The 19,908-nt window shown below is 35.9% G+C and overlaps 1 protein-coding gene across 6 annotated transcripts in view; it reads right to left on the minus strand.

The window, feature by feature from the left end:
• Positions 1-19,908, minus strand: part of LOC140793409 (endoribonuclease Dicer homolog 4-like) — a 72,140-nt gene that overhangs the window by 15,126 nt on the left and 37,106 nt on the right. For 5 of the 6 annotated variants that reach the window (XM_073144881.1, XM_073144878.1, XM_073144880.1 and 2 more), the window contains 9 exons: positions 19,080-19,240; positions 18,760-18,966; positions 18,386-18,651; positions 18,027-18,301; positions 17,510-17,937; positions 12,605-12,705; positions 7,405-7,610; positions 7,071-7,280; positions 37-501 (listed from right to left, as the gene is read on the minus strand). In XM_073144881.1, coding sequence (XP_073000982.1) covers positions 37-501; positions 7,071-7,280; positions 7,405-7,610; positions 12,605-12,705; positions 17,510-17,937; positions 18,027-18,301; positions 18,386-18,651; positions 18,760-18,966; positions 19,080-19,240 — 2,319 coding nt within the window. The remainder of the gene's footprint in view (positions 1-36; positions 502-7,070; positions 7,281-7,404; positions 7,611-12,604; positions 12,706-17,509; positions 17,938-18,026; positions 18,302-18,385; positions 18,652-18,759; positions 18,967-19,079; positions 19,241-19,908) is intronic. The other variant, XM_073144877.1, reaches the window with a different exon arrangement.

Raw genomic sequence — 19,908 nt, forward strand, 5'->3', positions numbered from 1 at the left:
TCTTGGAAATGAGATCCAATATTTGGTGATACCGACCTGGTAACATCCTCCCGCATGCTTATTATAGGAAGGATGTATAAGTGCCTGCAGAATGAGACCTTTATGATTAAATCTATAACCAATCAACTCTTCCAGCTCGGAAACATCAACAACATTGATAAGTGACAAGTTATTGTTGCTTGATTCACAAACTCTATAAACTTCTGCAGCTTCAAAATCAACTTGTATTCCAATCCATCGGAGAAATGCAAATGCAGCTTTAAATCCACTCTCAACAAGAAATGCTCCAATAAGGGCTTCCACAACATCTGCAATGGTTTTCCTATGCAGCCAATGATGGGATTTGGTGCATTTCTTATTACCAGATTCTTGTCCATCTGCCATGGAATCAGTTTTCCTTTGATGTATACTTGACTCTCTATCAACATCACAAACAATTTTACAAGGACGCCCTAGTGCAAAAAACTGAGTTGGTTCAAAGACCTGATCACGTATGTACACCTGAATTTGAAGAAAGAAATGTAAATAGAAAAAATCTGATGTTTTAATTAGTAAATGATTTTGACATGGAAAATCTTAAGAATACAATATCATATATGTACAAGCTAGAACACACCAGTACACAAAAGCAAAGCAAATTGATGTCAAAAGCAATAACAAATGTAATTATCATTCAAGCCTCTACCCAGAACAAAATGGGGTCAGTTATAGCACAATTAAAAGATGAGAGGACACCAAAAGAATTGACAAAAATTTATAATTACATCAACCCCCTTAACCTTGGTGCCTAAGTCCTGGCAAATGCAAAATAAAGGGACTTACAATTACCATAAAGGCTATGGCCATTTCAACAGGATAGAGCAGTGAGTAGAATTGTTTACCTTCTTGGTTGCAGCTTAACTTCATGCCAAAAATTTATTTGAAATATATCCCAAACATTTATCACATGAATTTGTTCGCTAGACAAATAAAAGCAACTTGTTCAAGACATGGAAAAGGTAGGCTTTCAGGAATCTTTGGGCAAAGATCTAGTGAGAAATTTCACATAGTTAACAGTAGAATATCTAGATTTTCTTGATGTATTGAAATACATTACCACCTTAAACCATTTTTTCAAAATTTTAAATGATAATCAACTTCCACATAATTAACAATATGACTACTAGATAATTGTACCTACTTAGGTTAGAGTGCTCAAAAGGTCTATCTCTATATCACCATGCATGTGTGTTTGTGTGTGTGCGTGTGTGTGTGTATGGGTGCATGTCTGTGTGGGTGTGTGTACAGCTGTGTGTGTGCGCGAGCCTATCTGCGTGGGCGTGGGTGTGTGCACACGCGCGCATGAGCATGCACGTGAGCAAGTGCTCGCATGAGTGTTTTGCATACACCATCTAGGTTCTTTATTTAACAAATCTTCATCTTCACACTCTAGTCATTTGCTTCACTCAACGCTCTTTAGCTAGGGAAATCAAAGCCAACCTCATGCTATCTCCGTATGGGTTGTTGATGTACATATTGTCAAAACCAAAATAAAAAAAAATAAAAAATAAAAAATAAAAAATAAAAAAAATTAGGGGTTGAGAGAGGAGGGTGCACGTGCCCTGCGCGTGCAGCCCCTCCCCTCTCCCTCTCCAGCACGCGTCGAGGCTGATAAGGGGGGATTTCATCTAATCCGAATCAGATTAGATTTAATCCTCTTCTAATCTATAAATTAGCCCTAATCCTCTCTCTCTTCAACCCCCCGCCCTCTTCTCTCTCTCCTTCCTCCCTTCTTTCGCTTCTTCCTCACCGTCGGAGTCGTCGCCGTGGAATCGGCCAGCCGGAGCGTCGCCGGAGGAAATTGGAACCACCACACTCCTCCCCGGTGAGCCCTCTCTCATCCCTCTAGTTTAATTTAAAATTAAATAGGTAAATCCGAAATACCTAATTTGCGGAATTCGGCCTCGTCGGCAAATCTGGCCGGCCGGCGGCTTCGAGTCGCAACCGCATCGTCACCGGAGGCTCCGTGCTCCGAGCCTGGTGTCGGAGATGTCTTCTACGGGGCCCTTGTGGCTCTGATCGGCGTTGGATTCCGCGTCGGCCGTCGGTGATGAGTCCTTCACCTCGTGAGGACGACAGAGGAAGGGTGAGAGGGAGAGGAGAGGTTAAAGGTGGTCGTGAAGGGGTCGCCGACGAGAGGTCGCCGGCGGTCACCTTCTCCCTCAGTCATCTTCTCGCGTCGGTCGCGAGGGGGGAAGAAAAGGGTTGGCTGGGCTCGGGTGAAACCCGAGCCAACCACCTTTTCCTTTTAAGTCGGGTTCGGTTCAGGTTTGGATTTCGGATCCACAAATCCGAACCGAACCACTTAAGTTGGTGGGCTGCGGGTTAGCCCGAGCCCACCAATTAATCTACCGGGCCTCGACCCAATCCGATTTAGTTGATGTCTTTTGGATTGGGCTGGGCCAGCAGCCCAGCCCAATCCAATGGGTAATTTTTAAACCCATTTTAGTTATTTTTGGTTTTTTTAAATTTTAAAAATATTGTTATTATTCAAATTAAAAATTTGAATATTATTTATTATTTAAGGTGGTGAATTCTAGTACGTGAGCTAGAGATTTGAGGTTTCGGTTGTCTTGCCTAGACTCAGGTGAGTGGGTTCACTCACATATTTATTTTATTGTATTTCGTATTTTTGTCAGACCATGTAAATTTTCTGTGTGCAAATTATTTATTTCACCCTTATATGTAAAAATTAAATTGTTGTAACTTCTGTGTGCAAATCTATTTATTTCATCCGTACGTGCGAAAATTTAATTGTTTTATTTTCTTGTGTGCATTTAATTATTATATTCAGTGCATCACCATACTTCGTGCAAATATTGAAATTTGTAAAAAGAAAAATGAGACTAGTATTGATACGACTTAGAGAACAGTCCTGGTATAAATCGTTTACGATTTTCCATGGTGACTCAAGTCTATCTGGAAGTCCAGGGGAAAGTCCTAAATTAGATCACTGCGATGACTTTCTTAGGTGACTCTAACTTCTCTCAACGGTTAGAGAAAAAAACAGAGTGTGTTGATCACAGGGTGATACCCTCTGATGACCCTAATCGGATCAGCTATGAAGAAAAGTCCCGAGTGTCATCTCGAGGTGACTTCTAGTTGATGTGGATCCACAAGGTTTAGACCCATTGAGACATATGACAGTATAAATATTAAAAGATGTTAATATGTTGAAAACGTGTAAGGTTACAAGTAGTAATATCTCTCTCTATTGTTATCATTGTTATTATTCAGAGAGCATGCCTATTACATATTGTGATGGATATTGTTGCTTTTAGTTTAATTTATTCAGCATTAATATGAATTAAAATTTATTAGGTAAGTGAGTGGATTCCACTCACTGAGCTATAGTTGTTGGCTCACGGGTTCTTTTATTATTTTTATATTTGTTTATTTGTTTCAGGTAATAGTCAGCGGGGCGACTGAGCGAGATGTACTCGGACTCCACCTCCACTTAGGATTCACCTATTTACCTTTCCGCTCTTTTGATTTTATGTTTTAGATTAGACATTTTATTTATTTAGTTTAGAGACCCAAAAACATTAACATTGATTTATATTTTTATTGCAATTAGTTATAAAATTTAATATAGCACATTCTTATTTATTTATTTATTTTGTCATCGTACACGTAGAGAGTATTAATAAGGCTTCGTGCATCTCAAGCATATTGAGATGCATGGCCGGTCATGATTCCTATTTTGGGTCGTGACACATATGGTCATATGTTATACCTCACGGTGATTTATATGAAACTGTATATATGCAACCTCTGCCTAGTCTGTCTATTACTTTTTCTCATTTCTGTCACCTCTGTTATGCTATTTATGGATTCAAGTAGGAACCTCATGCTTGGTTAGAGCGACTATATCGTGCATTTACTGAGGCTAGTTATGTTGAGAGTGCTCATGACCACTCTTTATTTATGTGGTCTTCACCATAAAAGCGAGTCATTATCTTACTCTATATAAATCACATGATTATTATAAGTGATGATTTGTCTTCCATTATGTCTCTACAGACGCACTTATCTCAACATTTTTAGACGTAGGATTAGAGATTGTTACATTATTTTTTGGGTATTGAGATTGCTCGGGCAACAGAGGCATACTTGTATTACAGAAAAGTATGTCTCTAATTTGATTAGTCAGATTGTAGTATTTAATGATATAACAGCTGAAACCAACGATTGCCATGTCGTTGGCAAGTGTTGTGCCAGCCACCTGTTGGCACACCGTGTGTCGATGATGGCCCAGCCAACATGGCTAAGAAGAAAGAGAAGAAAAGGAAAGGAGAAGAAAGAGAAAGAAGAGAGGAGAAGAGAGACATACCCTGCCATAATTGCCCTACTCTCGCTCTGCCATTGTCGTTGCCCTGCCTCATCTTGCCTTCGCTTTAGCTATAGGAGGAAGAGGTGCTGAAGTAGAAGATGATCCAAATGGATCGAAATAACAAAAAGATCCGCAGCAAGGGCAAAGATGAGATGACAGCAAGGCAAAGGGTATGTGCGAGGGACTATTACTCTCTATCTTTTGATATATGTGCATTCTTCTCTTATTCTTCATGCCCATTATGATGCTGATTAGACTGAAGATCCTATTACTCATTGTTCCAACACTGGGTTCCGCTTGTTTCTTGGTGGCTCTTATCTCCTAGCGAAGCAAAAGGCAGGACGTCGTCTCTCTTTCTAGTACTGAAGCAGAGTAGAGAACATTATACACTACTGCTAAGGAGATCATTCATTTTTGTCGTCTATTGGGTGATATGGGTGTTTAATGCCTACTGCTCTTTTTTTGTGATATTAAGACTGTTATACAGATTGCATGTAATACTATAATTCATGAGCAGACCAAGCATATCGAAGTGGATGCCTATTTTCTTCGATATAAATTTCCTGCTAGCATTATCAGTCCTCTTAATATATCTTCTACTGAGCAAATAGCTGATCTTTCATATCCTACTCCTCATCTTAAGTATCTTGTTGGTAAACTCTGCGTGTTTGATTCACCTTAAGTTTGAGGGAGGTGTTGATGTACATATGGTCTTATGTTATACCTCAGGGATAACTTTTAACATGTTTGATGAATATACATTGCATGGTTCGCTGTATCGACCGATCCCGATACGAATCAGCCGATCTGGATCGGGATTGGCCGAACTTGATTCCGATCCAGGCCTGATCTGAACTCTTTCTCTCTTTCACTCTTTCTTTTCACTTTCTCTCTTACTTTTTTTTTCTTTCTTTTACTCTTTATTTCTTTTTTTCTCTCCTTATATATAATTATTATTTCCCTTATGGAGAAAATCTAGCTCTGGTGAACTCCAACGAACTCTAGCAAACTCTGGCGAACTTCGATAAATTCCGGTATATAATTTTTTAATTAATTATTTTATTTCTCTCAGTTTTCTCATTTCTTCCACTCTCTCCCTTTTCTTCTTCTTTTTTTTTCTTCACTGCATCATGCTTTTTTATTATTTTCTTCCACTCACGCTCTTTCTAATCTCTTCTTTTCAATTTTTATTGCACCTTAGTTTTTCTTTTTTCCTTTTCTTATTTTTGGTAAACTTTTTTCTAAATTTTTTAGAAGTTTTCTTGCATTTTTAAAATTTTATGTAATTAAAAAGTCTGATCTGATCCAGGCGACCGATCCTGCCGATACGACCGATCCAGCCAATACATATCATTTTTTCGGAAGGCCAATCCCGATCCCAATCCCAATTTTTCGAACCTTGATATATTGTCTTCATAATGAGAAAAAGATAGAAAATAGATTTAATATCCGGAAAAAAAAATTGGGTGCACCCGATAGGCACATGGTCTATAGTGCTTCTTCTTCCTCTCTAGGAGATGAGGTTTGAACACGATTAGTCGTACTCATCTTACTACTCTTCTATAAAACCCTAGGCTTGCTCCTCTTCTACGGGAGGCGGTCATCATCTTCTCCCTCCTCATCTTCGTATTCTTTTTCCTCCTGCCATACCTCGTCGAGGTCATCATCTTGGATCCATCCATTAGAGCACACAAAGACAACCCTACAACTCCTTGGTGAGTACTCTTCCACCTCCAATTAATTCCAGTTTAATTGAATATCTGGGATTAATATTGATACTATGAGGTAACATCATTTTAAGGATCCACAAGAGGGTTGGAAAATCAAAGTAATTGCATATAAGCTGTGATAATCAATAAATAGACCCATAGAATGATAGACAAAGTCCTGAGTAGAGATCTTAAACAGAAAATGCTCCACGCTGATAGGACCCAATAGTACGGGAAAAGGTTCCGATGCTCTAGATTCTTATTTTAACCAGTGCCTCTTTGAATAATTTGGAGATGTGCCTTTGTATGTGATGTCACATATTTCTATAAAAGAAGTTTTTCACTTGCATAACTGTATGCATAGGCACACATTATTTGTGTACAAGCATATAATATATGGGCATCCTAAGCATATTGTATCACTGTTTCTTTTTTTCAGTATTTGACGTATAGGTATATCCATATTTTGCAAGTTGTGTCGCATACATGTCCTGTCCATGCCTCATATGCTCAAACTAATCTAGAAATAATACCCTAAATGTTACTCCTGCCTTTGTAATGGTTTTAACTTGTAAGAGAAGTAAGAAAAATAAACTCTTGTCTAAGGAAAGAACTAGACATATTTTCAACATCTAAATTGATCAATTGTACATGATTAATTTTCAGAAGTCATATCAGATTCTCAATATCCAGTAAAAAGGTGTCGATTTTGCAAAAGATAATTACCAGGTTTCATATGATAAGCCAACAGAGAAAGTACCAGCCTTATGGGCAAAATATGTTTTGCCAATTAAAGTATTACGATCTTCTATCATGCTGACAATACAGGAATTGTAACAAAACACTAAATTCTAATAAAGTACTTATAAAGGAAAACCATTCAAAAATAAGCCAGCAAGAACTTACACACCAGGTAAAGAGAAAATTTAGATTGTTAACCAGAAAGTTATTCTATAAGACATGAATGGCATTATTCAGTTTAACTTTACCTGTAAATTTTTTCCAACAGCTAGTTCATAAAGATTGGAATTATTTACTATCATTGAACGCCTGTTGGTCAGTTGCCCCTCGTCCAGGCCTTCATATGATATAAAACTATGCCGGCCAACTGCATACTTTAAGAAGGCATCTCCAAGGACTTCAAACCTCTCCAAAGAAAGCCGCTCCAAGCATTTCTCTGTAGTGAGTGCTTGTAGGATCTGATATTTACTTCACTTGCTTAGAGTATGAGGTTTCAATAAGCATGACTAATATTTTTTGTTCTCACATGAACTTTTAACATAACTTTATATGGATTGACAGATTAGATGGAAAAGGCCTTACACAATCAGCTCTAATTTCAGAAGCTTCAGGAAAAGATGATACCAACACATCCTTCAACTCGATGGCCACAAGTAAATTCTCCAGCCGATGCATTAGAGAAGGCAACAAAGACAAAGAACTGCCAATATCTTTTGAGAACCCAACAATTTTCAAAGAACACAATTCGGGAGGTAGCTCTACAAAGTGCTCCACCAACTCACGAGCTTCTGATTTTGCAGATGCGCAGTCAATGTGGCGATTAAGAAGAACCAACCATAAAAAAAGGAAGCATTATTCAAGCACAATAAGGAATAGACAGGACCATACTAGGATTGACAAGAGTAGCAACAGTACAAAAACTAACACTCTAACCTTAAAAATGACCATATTTTGTGAGTTTCAAAATTAAACATCAAGTTCGCCAACTTAGCATAGAAGGCTTTGCAAATACATCGAACTAAGGCAGACCAATTAATGCAGTGAAACACAGATACTTGTTCATGATCAGAACAAATTATATATATATATAATATCAATAATGCTAGGTCCAAATCAAATCAAAGCATTTCCTTATACTGAAATATTTGTTTATTTATTTGTTCTAAAACATATTAAACTTGCATTATGAGATAAGTGAAAATTGGTAAATTCAGCCCTTACCAATCAGTCAATTATGCGGTCTCCTCTACATATACTCAAAATTCTTTTGTACTTTAGTCACATATCAACCTTAAATGATGATAACCCTAAGTTTCCATGAATGAGGATGAATCCCTTACAAAGCAAAGGAATGTTAGCAAAAATGATATCCCCACTAATATTTCTAAAAAGGACAGTTATAAAATGGAACGAAAAAATGCAGTAGCAAGAGGATAATTTGCATTATAGGCTGATGCTGGATAAATGAAGATATATGCAACTTGAAGAACAATAATAAATCTAGAGTTCAACTAAAATGAAGCATCAAATAGTCACGTGCTCAAATATTTTCCGAAAGTGCAGATATTAGAGAATGCAAAATTAGATGTATTTTCGTAATAGGCTAATAGCAAGTATCTAGAAAAAAATAGGAACTTGTAAAAGTCAAGAAATCCTTTCACTAGCAATGATATAAGAAATCTGACAACAATAATAGTAACATAGTGAAGGATGATAACAAAAGATGGTTAGAGTAACTGATTTGCATGAAGAACATAAATCAACATAGCAGACAAATGTGAACTATGACAGTACATCTAGTTCCCACAATCTAAGATCATCTTTATTGACATATAATTACAAATACCTTTTGATGTTCCCATATACTTCTGGAACTGACCTCTCACTGGTTATAGTACGTTAGGGCAACAGACAATACCTCCTACTTTTTTAATAGATATTAACAAGGATGGTCATGTCGTCGGCACGGCAGGCCATGCCCCAGCTGTGCCGCAAGCATCAATCCGCCTCTGCCTCTCCTCATTGTTGTAACCTCTATCGTCTCCGCCTTCATTTCTCGTGTCAAACTGCAAAAGGCTGGCCTCCACCTCCGCGGGACCCATCTCCCTTTGAAACCTTAAAATGGAGAAGAGGAGGGATCTCACGGGGTGGAGGAAGAAGATGACTCTTGCAAATTGGGTTTATCTCCTAATCTGCTTGGAAGATAAACTAAGATCTATTTTCTTAGCATCTCTTAACTTATTTCTCAGATCCTCTTTGAGAAGTAAGTCAAGATCCGCTAAGAAAGTGGATCTTAACTTAAGCGGATCGGGAGATAAATCCGATCTGCTAAGAGTTATCTTCTTCCTCCACCCCATGAGATCCCTTCTCTTCTCCATTTTAGGGTTTTAAGGGAGATGGTCTTGGCGCCAGCAGAGGTGGCGGCGAAGGCCAGCTTCTCATCTTCTTCCTCCGCCTAGCATTGCAATGTTCGCCTATCACCCTAAAATATTGATTTCGGAGGTTGCCGTTGGCAACGTGCCGGCTCCCTGTAGCATGGGCCATGTCGTTCGGCACAGCAATCCTTACTAAAACGTTTAATAACTGAAAATGTCAAGCATGCAGTGGTTAGATAAATCAGCAGCTTAATAGGATCCTTTTTAGATAAATCTTCTATAGGGTTGCAGGGAATATCTTTTTAAAAAGAAGATAGATACCATCTCCTTTTTTGGATCCAGAAAGCAAAGAGTGTTGTACTCTGATAGTTTGATTTTCCTTATATTACTTATCATTTCCTAAGAACAAAATAAAAGAAACTAGTAACTTCAGCGGAACATAAAAGCTAGAGAGGTTAGGAAGATGATAGCATTGGTATCTCTAGATTGACTAAGATTTTGCAAAATTTAGCAGAACTAGTTATTATACGTTAAACTTCTGTTACTGTTATTGTCGATACATGACTTGCTATCTCCTGAAAAATATAGGAGAAAAACCAATTTACTAGTCGTGTGAGAACTGAAAAAAAAAATTGAGAGAGAAGAGGGTGCACGTGCGCTGCACATGCAACCACCTCCCCTCTCCCTCTCCGACACATGACGAGGCAGCCGCAGAGATTTTGCCGAATCCAAATCTAATTTAGATTTGGATTTTTACTCTATAAATTAAATCCTAATTCTCTCTCTCTCCTTAATCCCCAGCCTCCTCTCCCTTTTCTTCTTCTTCTTCTCCTCCGTTTTCTTCTTTCTCACCGTCGGAGTTACGCCATGGAATCAGCTTGCCGGAGTGTTGCCGGAGCCATTGGAGACTACCACATGACTCCTTGGTAAGCCCTCTCCTACCCCTCAAGTTTAATTTCAATTTAATAGATTAAAATAGAAATACCTAATTTCGGTGTTGTGGCCTCATCGGTGAACCCTGTCAGTCGGCGGCTTCGGGTTGCTACCGCTCCATCATAGAAAGCTTCGTGCTTTAAACCTTGTGTCGATGATACCTTCCAGGGAGGCCCTCGTGGCTCAAGTCATGGTCGGCTATGAGTGGTAAGTCTTCCACTGCTGGTCACCATGATCGATCTTCCCTTCTCTAGTACAAGTCGTTGAGGTCGCTAGGAAGGCTTCGGCGAGGTCGGCAAGCCGCCGGCGACGTTGGCCGCCGTCGATGCTCTCTTGCCCTTCCCTTTCCTCTTTCTCTCTTCTTTCTCCCTCACCGTTCTCATTGGGGAAGAAAAAAGTTAGGCTCGGGTTCTCAGGTTCGGGTCTGCAACCCAGACCCGACCCTCTAACATTAACTCATGGGCTGCAGACCGACCTGCAGCCCTGTTCCTTATAGGTTTTGGGTTGGGCCCTGGCACAGCCCAATTAACATGAAGTGGAAGGGTGGGTTGTGGGCCAGCTGCCAGCCAGGTCAATCTAATGGGTTTTATTCAACCCATTGTAGCCATTTATTTGGTTTTCAAAATTCAGAAACTTTAATAGGGATAAAATTAAAATTATTTTTATTTTTGTATTATTTAAAGGTGGTGATTTTCAGTACGTGAACTAGAGACTAAAGATTTCAATAATCTTACCTAGACTCAGGTGAGTGGGTTTACTCACATATTTAATTATATTATACTTCGTACCTTTGTCAAACCGTATAATTTGCTGTGTACAAATTTGTTTATTTTATTCTTGTGTGCAAATTTATTTATTATATTTTCTGTGTATATTTAATCATTATACTCAGTGCATCGTCATACCTTATGCAAATTACAAATTTTAGTGAAAAGAAAAAATAAAACTAGTATTGGTATGACTTAAAGAACAGACCTAGTATAGGTAGCTTGTGGCTTTCCGTGGTGACTTAAGTCTATCAAGAAGTCCAAGGGAAAGTCCTATATTAGAATACTACAGTGATTTTTTTAGGTGACTCTGGCGGGATTACAGAACAGTCCCAGGATGAATCAGAAATTTCTTGAAGTGACTCTAATCTCTCTCAACAGTTAGTGAAAAAAACAATGCCCGTTGATCACATAGTGATACCTTTTGATGACCCTAACCAAATCAGCTATAAGGAAAAGTCCCGAGTGTCATCTCGAGGTGACTTCAAAGTAGATGTGAATCCACATAGTATAGACCCACTGAGACAAATGATATTATAAACATTGGAAAGATGTTAATATGTTGAAACTGAGCAAGACTACAAGTTATAACTCTCTATTGTTATCATTGGCATTATTTTAAGTGCAGGCCTATTGGAAAATTATTATTTATATTGTTGAACTTGGGTTTTATTTAACACTATAAAAATTTTAGAATTTATTTGGTTTTCGAGTGAATTCTACTCACTGAGCTATAGTTGGTAGCCCATAGATTTTTTTTCTATTTTATTATCTCAGGTAATGATCAGTGTGGTTACTGAGCGAGATGCACCGGGACCCTACCTCCACTTACGACCTACCTATTTATCTTTCTGCTCTTTTGTCTTATGTTTTAAATTAATTGTTAATTTTATTTTGTCTAGAGACAGTAAAAATGACATTGTTTTATTTAATTGCAATTAGTTTAAATTTAATAAAGCAAATCCTCTTTGTTTATTTATTCTTGCCATTGTACACTTAAGAAGTATTAGTAAGGCTTTATGTATCTCAGGCGTATTGAAGTGCATAGCCGGTCATGATTCCGATTTCGGGTTGTGACAGGTCGCTTTGCAATGCAAATCTGCATACATGTAACCCAAGTTCAGATAACATACTTCAATTTATGGCAGTTATTTGTTCACCTGCTTCAAGGCAGATCTAGACAGCAAACAACAGATTCACAAATCAATGAAGAACTTAGTTTGGTATCATGAAACTAAGATATTCTTGAGGATTATATTCATTTATCCCCTATATAGGGAATCACAATAGCAGTATTAGCAATTGTTTGGTTTGGTGGAGGATATATTCATCAATTGGAGAACCTCTGAACCCTAAACCCCTGACTTGATTGTTTGAACTTAGAACGTGGAAAAAATGGAAATTCGTTATGTGAATAGCAATCAAATTAACTGTAATTGCTTCTTCCTGATGCTGGCCTATCAATCAGGATTTTTTGGATCCTGGCATATCTGTATGCTTTCAATAGATACTGATTTATAAGCAAAACATGGAAGACGTCAAATATTATCTAGGTTTTCCCCAACAAAAAAATTCTTTCTGATGCATATAGAGTTTAAGAAGATAAGCTTTACCTACTAAACAAAGTTATAGGAATTCCAGTAAAATGACATCAGCTAAAAAACAAAAAAAAAATATTGATAATGAGAAAAGCAGCAAGGAAGTCACCTGTACTCTCTTGCAAACGATTATGGAGCAAATTACGCAAAAAGAAAAGCTGCTTAGCCTTTAGAAGAGGTTGTTCTGGATGGGATAGCTGAATTCCGAACCTGATTTTGCAGTGATAATTTTAAACATAAAACAGCCATGTAGAAATTTCAGTGGAACAACAATGTACCATCTTCCATCTCATTTTCATTGGTTTGAGAAATGCAAAGATTAAAAAGGTAAAAAAGTGTAAAAGATAAAAGCAATTCATAGCCTAATTATTATAGGATTTAGTCATAAATAATTTAAATTACCTATATGTTGACAGTATTCAAAGACAAGATAGCAACTATAGGATCAGTTAACTCGTCCAATTGGGAAAAGGTAAATTTGTCCTGAATAACCTCAATTAGTTTGTAAGAAATACTGTCTTGCAAGTTAAATCTTAAGGATCTCTTGGGGAGAAAATGCATAATAGTGAGAGTCTTGAAGCTTACATTATATTTCAAGTTTTCAACAATGTCTTCTTAATCTCTTCATAGTTTCCTCTTAAGTGCATCTTCTAAACATGGACAATTATGGGATAAGAAAACTGATTGCAGATATTGATCTCTTAAGAGAAGTACCTTTCCAGTCATGTTCTATGAGACAACCCAAAATTTATAGAAAAAATAATAATAAATAAATAAATAGGAAACTATAGATAATCATATAGATAATAATATATTTAATTTTATCTACCTTATTAAGACTTCTTTTTTTTATCTATAAGAAAGAGAGGAAAGGTTAGAGTAAAATAAGCCCTAGAGGGAGAGATTGCCGTACCTGAGAGAAAGAAAAAAAAAAAGAGAAAAAGTAACAGTAGACCAGATCTGGTTTGGAGAGAGAAAGGAAGGAAAAGAAATTAGATTTCCTTAAGATTTGAAAACCAGATTATTTGGAATTCAAGTGATCAAGGCAAGTTTCTACTTATATTTCCTTAAAATCTTTATTATTCAGAATAATATAGAATAGAATTGAGCAAAAATATTTTATTGAAGAAAATTCTATTAGATCTATTTTAAAATGAATAATCTATTGATATGAGAAATTTAATTCAGATGATGTTAATGAACCTATGTGCATAGGAAAGTAAGAAATTCATTATTAAGAATTTTTACAATAAATTAGAGATATCAAGGTTAGATCGATTATGTAGAAAACCGTTGTTTATTATATTTAAAAAAAAGGAGATTATGATTTCTTTATATTTCTAACATATTAGAAATATTACACTTAAATAGAATATCAATTTTTTTTATTTATTTCCAGAATACAAGAAATAAGAGGAAATATTTATTCATAATATTTAATTTATAGAACATATAATATAAGAGATCTCTCTCTATCATATTTCCATAATAGGTTAAGTTGAAAATATTTATGGGATCCAATCTTTGATTATTGTTTATTCATGTTCTATATACATGACTTATAAAGAGGATTTGAGATGTATGTCTTAGAAAATGTTAGCATCTTAATGACATTTAATTATAGATAATTCTTGCATGAATTATATTGAGGACAAATAAGTCTAAATCAATCTACAGATAATTATGGTAAGTTTCACTTAGTTTTGCTCTGCATCGTATTTTACAACTTACGTGTAATTGTGTATGCTACTTGTCATAAATTGCCATATTCTCTGTCAATGGTATTTATCATGCTATATTATTTTCTTTGTGCATCTAATGAAATCTAAATTATGAGTACGAATAACTGAACAATTTCAAGCTAGATCGAAAATCTCTCTATGGTAACTCAAGTTGACTTTGAAGTCTAGAGAATAGACATATTCCTGATAATATGGTTACCAATTTAGGTGACTATGGTAAAATTTGGGAATAATCCCAAGCTAAACCAAAAATGTTCTTAAAGTAGCCTTAGTCTCTCTCGACAGTTGAAGGAAAAGATAGTGTGTTTATTACTCAATTATACCTCCTGATGACCTTAATCGGGTCAGCTATAAGAAAAATACCAGAGCGCCATCTACAAGATTGTCTTCTAGTTGATATAGATCTACGGCCACAGACCTAAGAGAGATAAATATAACACTTAGTAGAGATTGAGAGGTTCTGCAATCTATATAATGATATTTAAGTATTTTATTAGTTTCTTACTCGTACTGTTATTACTCGTGCTTTATTATTCATGTCATAAGCAAGCTTAGTTTCATATTAGATATTATTAGTATATTACCAATGATTGAAATTTGGGTTTTAAGATCATGCTTTACATATTATAATTTTCACATGCTATTACATCTATATAGAATGGTCCACCATTGACGCAATATGAGATATTATAAATAATTTATAATTCAATTTAGCATGTATTGGATTTTGAAATGAAGAGATAAATATTTTCTAAGACAGCTTCTGTATGTCATTATGATTCATGTTATGCTATTATATGTATCACATATTGATTTTTGCCATTTGACATATTCATGGTAAAATGGATTTACTTGCTGAGCATCTAACATGCTGGTTAGAGATGACTCTCATGACTAAGTACATTTTCGTTGTGTCAATGTTTATTTAGGATTTGATTATGGGAAGTTTATCCTAGTGATTCGCATGCTCGCAGCCATTATGCTCCCAAATCGAGGCATGAATCGCATGACATTCTATTCATTATAATCTGAATATTTTGGTCATTGCATAAAAAATTTGTCAATATCACAAAAACTACTGTTCTCTAAGCCCTTGTTTGCTTTGAGTTCAAGGGAGATCCCTAAATTTGGTCAGGGACACGTAGCCAAGTTCAATAACCAAGTTCACTCCCTAATAAATAAAACAAAATTTTCAATAGAAATTCAAATTGATTCTAATTTTACACTTGACATAACTTAAATCTATCAATTTCATATCTTGTCAATATTATCTCTTTTGTCTCTCTCCCCTCTCTCCTCTCTCTTCTAAAAAATACATATTTATTTATTATAAAAGAGCTCCTCTTTCACCATGTCTCACAAAAATAAAATTAACCATGGAAAAAAAATTCGTAAACACTTGTGAAAAAATTAAAACTTTATTAGTTAACATAATTTACTAATAGGTTTAATATGGGTTTAAAATGATTTACCTGCATTTATATTTTATAACTTTAATAATAATATTTTGGTACTATTTGCATGGCAAGTACTCAATTTTTCCTAAAAAAATAAATAATATTTTTACTTTTTCATGTCACCTCAAAGTAATAATTACATCTCTATTTCAAATCTTCTCTCATCTATCTCTAATTTCCCACCAAAATAAATATATTTCTCTCCAAAAAAATTTTAAAACTTACTACGTCCACAATAAATTTTATAGGGTGATTGTAGGCTTGTAAACCTTTAAGCCCGCAGCAACTCACTTTCTTTTTTTAATAAAGTTTTCAATACGAACTTCTAAAAGATATTAGAAAAATAATATAGACTCGCATGTGGGCTTATAACCAAAAACAAAAGAATAATAAAAAATAGTAACCTTATACTATTATTTATAAATATTAATCTTACGATATTTTAGAATAAAATAAAAAATAAAAAAATAATAATAATATGTAAGCCCGGTTGTGGGCTTACATGCATACTAAGCCCGTTTGCTCACATGTAAGCCTACAAATGGGCTTACATGCTTGTAAGCCTGCAAATTGGTAATTCAAATCTTTTTATTAATAAAAAAATAATGTTTTTAAACTTTACATTCAAAGTCAAAGAGCATTTTGGTTCATTACTTTTGTATATATTTCCCTTCAAAACCAACACATTTTTTACTTTTTCACATCACATCAAAAGTAATAATTATACTTTAGCCTAGTTAACAACCAAACACTATATTTTCTTAGTCTAATTCAAGGCAAAAGAACCTGTGTCACAGGCACGACATGGCATGGCACTTGCCGACCGTGCCACAAGGGAAGGAGAGAAAAGGATGAAAAAGACTACTCATCTTCACCTTTCCTCGCTCACCATCGAGTGCGAGCGATGCCTCTCGCTCAGAGGGGCAACGAGGACAATGGCGAGGTTGCCGGTGAGAGGCAATAGTGAGGTGACAGCGAGCGACGTAGTTGCTAGAAGGGGTGTCGTGTGGCACCCTCCTCGGGCCACATGTCAGTACACTGTCGACACGCCCTGTCCCAGTTGGCACTGCCACCATTGGTTTAAGGTACCTAAATCATGACTAAGAAATAGAGCCAACAAGCCACGTTCAAGATTTAAACTCAAACTAAGCATATACTAACCAAGGTTCCAAAAATCGATATCGAGATCGAGATCGGCCGTCCGAAAAAATGATACGTATCTGCCGTATCGGCCATATCGGTCGTCTATATTAGATCGAACTATTTTAATTTAATAAATTCTAAATATTATTTAAAAAATGAGAAATTTCTAAAAAATTTTAAAAAATAATAATTACTCATATAAAGCCTAAAATATAATAATTATCTGTCGTCTCTCTTTCTCTCTCTCTCTCTCCAGTAGGCCTGCTACAGTGCCAAAACCAGCCAACCAACTAGTTTCAGCCTAGATCGGGATCAGCTCTGATCCCAATCCATTTCGGTCAATCCCACTCGGGATCACTGAAACTGGAATCTATGATACTAACAGTTTAAGTTTTTAGAGCAGTTGGTAAGTTAACATAATATTAGAGCGAAGTCCCTAAGTTTGAATATTGTCAGTTCCATCTATCATTTACAATATAACACTTTCACCCATTTAAATCAAGTCCATTTTTTTGGACCCATCAAAATGCCAGCCTCGACGTGAGGAGTGTTAAATATAAAATATAAAAATCACTATTCTCTTACAACTTAAACTTTTAGAATAGGATGAGTTAACAATGAAGAATTTCATCAATAAAGAAAAAAAAACACATTATATCAAAAAGTACTTACCTGTCATAGTAGTATTCCGCATAGCTCATACTCTTATACTGCCTACTGGCATTTGTTTCGTGAAGAATGTCATCAATAAAGAAAAACAGATTATTGTGTGGAGTAAAAACTAAGCTGTTTAGGACATCATGTTTCTTAGCTGTTCCATTGAGAAGTTTTAACGAGTCATGTGATGGATAGGGATCTTCCCCGTACAAATTTGTGTCATGCCGAAAAACTGGTGATGATAAACAGCGCCTCACAGTTGACCAGTCAATAATCATAATTTCCCCATAATTTTGCTGCTTGACAGGAAGCAATAGATAAAAAGTTGACGAGCAATATTGAGATCCAACAAGTTGACCCAAGGGAACATAATCTGAAGAAAATTCTGATCTGTCAAGTATAATTTTCAGAAACATTTCCTGGAAATTTTGTGCAAGCATCATCTGTATGGACAAATAACTTCAGATTAGATTTCATTAGGTGACAAACATACCGTAGTATATGCATCTACTGATAGGGAAAGAAGTCTTACCTCCTCTTTGTCAAATGTTGACATCCCTAAAGCTTCAATTCCTGCTTTCACTATTCTACCATGAGCAAGATGTAAATCAACCTCTAAATTTTCAGCCTCTTCTGGAAGGGGAGTCATGACAAAAAGACCAAACATTCTGTAGTCTCTGTCCAACGGTACAGGAACAAATCTAATATAGTAGGAATACATATTTATCTGGCTATTAAGATTGGACCATGATTCTTTGAGGACAGCAGGTACTAGCATCTCATGAAGTTCTTCTCTTAGACTATCATCTATAGAAAAATATATATAAATCTATCATATAATGACAACTAATTAAGCACAAATGTTTGAATATTGAATAGAAACTAGCAAACCTTCATTGGTGACATGTCCGACAGAGTGAGTCGCTGATCCTTCATTTTTTCCAGGACCTATACCAGGCAAAAGAAAATCTGTTAAAGCACCTCTTTCATGAAGATCCTCACATGCTTTTAGGCAAGCATTTCTCTTGGCTACATCTTTTGATAAACATGGTAGACTGTCAACTTCACGAAAAGGAGCATTTGGCGGAAGAATTATTCTGCAGATAATCCCATTGATGTCATCGATGTAGAAGAATTTTGGTGCAGGAGTGAAATATCTGCAGTGAAGGAAAGGTTATGTTTGTCAATTCAAAAGTACAAGATTGTACAGGTTTTGCCGAGGAAATATGATGCCAAAAGTTGAAAGAATGTTAGTCACTACGTACATATCTCGAGGAAGTTTTGCACAGTAACAATGAAGGAGTGACACGCTGCAGCCAGTACTAATGGAAGCACCAGTGCTACCAACTCTATAAATAGTCTCCTCCAAATTATGGAATGTGTCATTTGATGCCCTGCAAATTATCTCCTTATTCATGATAAGTTCACCAGCTATGAAATCATTCAGTAGTTTCTCATCCTGCTGATTCCCACTGAGATATTGAGAAGAAGACAGACATTCTAGGTTAATTACTAGATAAACAATATTAAAGTGGAATGCTTAAGCATGCAAAGGAGTGAAAGAACATTTACAGAATGAAAATACCTCTCCAATAAAAATACGATTTTAGATTTTCTCATCCGAGCACGGCCTCTAGACTGTATAAAACTAGCAACAGTTTCAGGCAGATCAAACCGCACAACAAGGCAGCAAGTTTGAATATCAAGCCCTTCTTCAGCAACATTTGTAGCAACCAGAAGATTCACCTGTGAGTTGAATGAAATCAAGCATAAATGACAAGCTAATCAGAGAGAATGTAGAACATATACTCTACTTTTGTAATCCCCTTTAACACGTCACAACATACTTTCCTACTTGTATGTCATTGCTTGTCATTAACTTGCTCATGGAAACAATAAATGCCTTATCCAATGCTAAATTGTTAACAAATATTAAATCAATTTTTTAGGACATGTATTCTCCACTTTAAAGGAAAAATATATAGATTACGAGTATATTGTCAACTATCAGTAATCAAATCAAGAATTTCTGGTCTCATTTATCCATATATACATGGAAAGCTAGTGTAAGAATTTTAACAGAAACAAAATAATACCATAAATTCAAACTGATCTTTTTCAAATTTCATCTTGTACACCACCAACAGAAGACGAGCCTCTAGCTCAAACTGTTTCCAGTCAGCTAATCTTTTTTATCTATTAATGTCTGGCTGCCTGTTTTACAGTAAAATGTCAAATGTCTTCCAATTTAATATCAAGTTGAACCTGCTTGATCTAGACTGGAAACCTTAAAACTACAGAAGAAAAATGTGTCGCAGAAGAAACAAAGAAGGTTTCTTCAGTCAAACTTTACATATCTACTCCAACTTATATAGTAAGAAATGAAGTAGTCTAAAGGATAAGAAGTACATCAG

Source organism: Typha latifolia, chromosome 8 (genome assembly GCF_019914945.1).
Source record: "Typha latifolia isolate L0001 chromosome 8, TyphaL0001v2, whole genome shotgun sequence".
Classification (NCBI taxonomy): domain Eukaryota; kingdom Viridiplantae; phylum Streptophyta; class Magnoliopsida; order Poales; family Typhaceae; genus Typha; species Typha latifolia.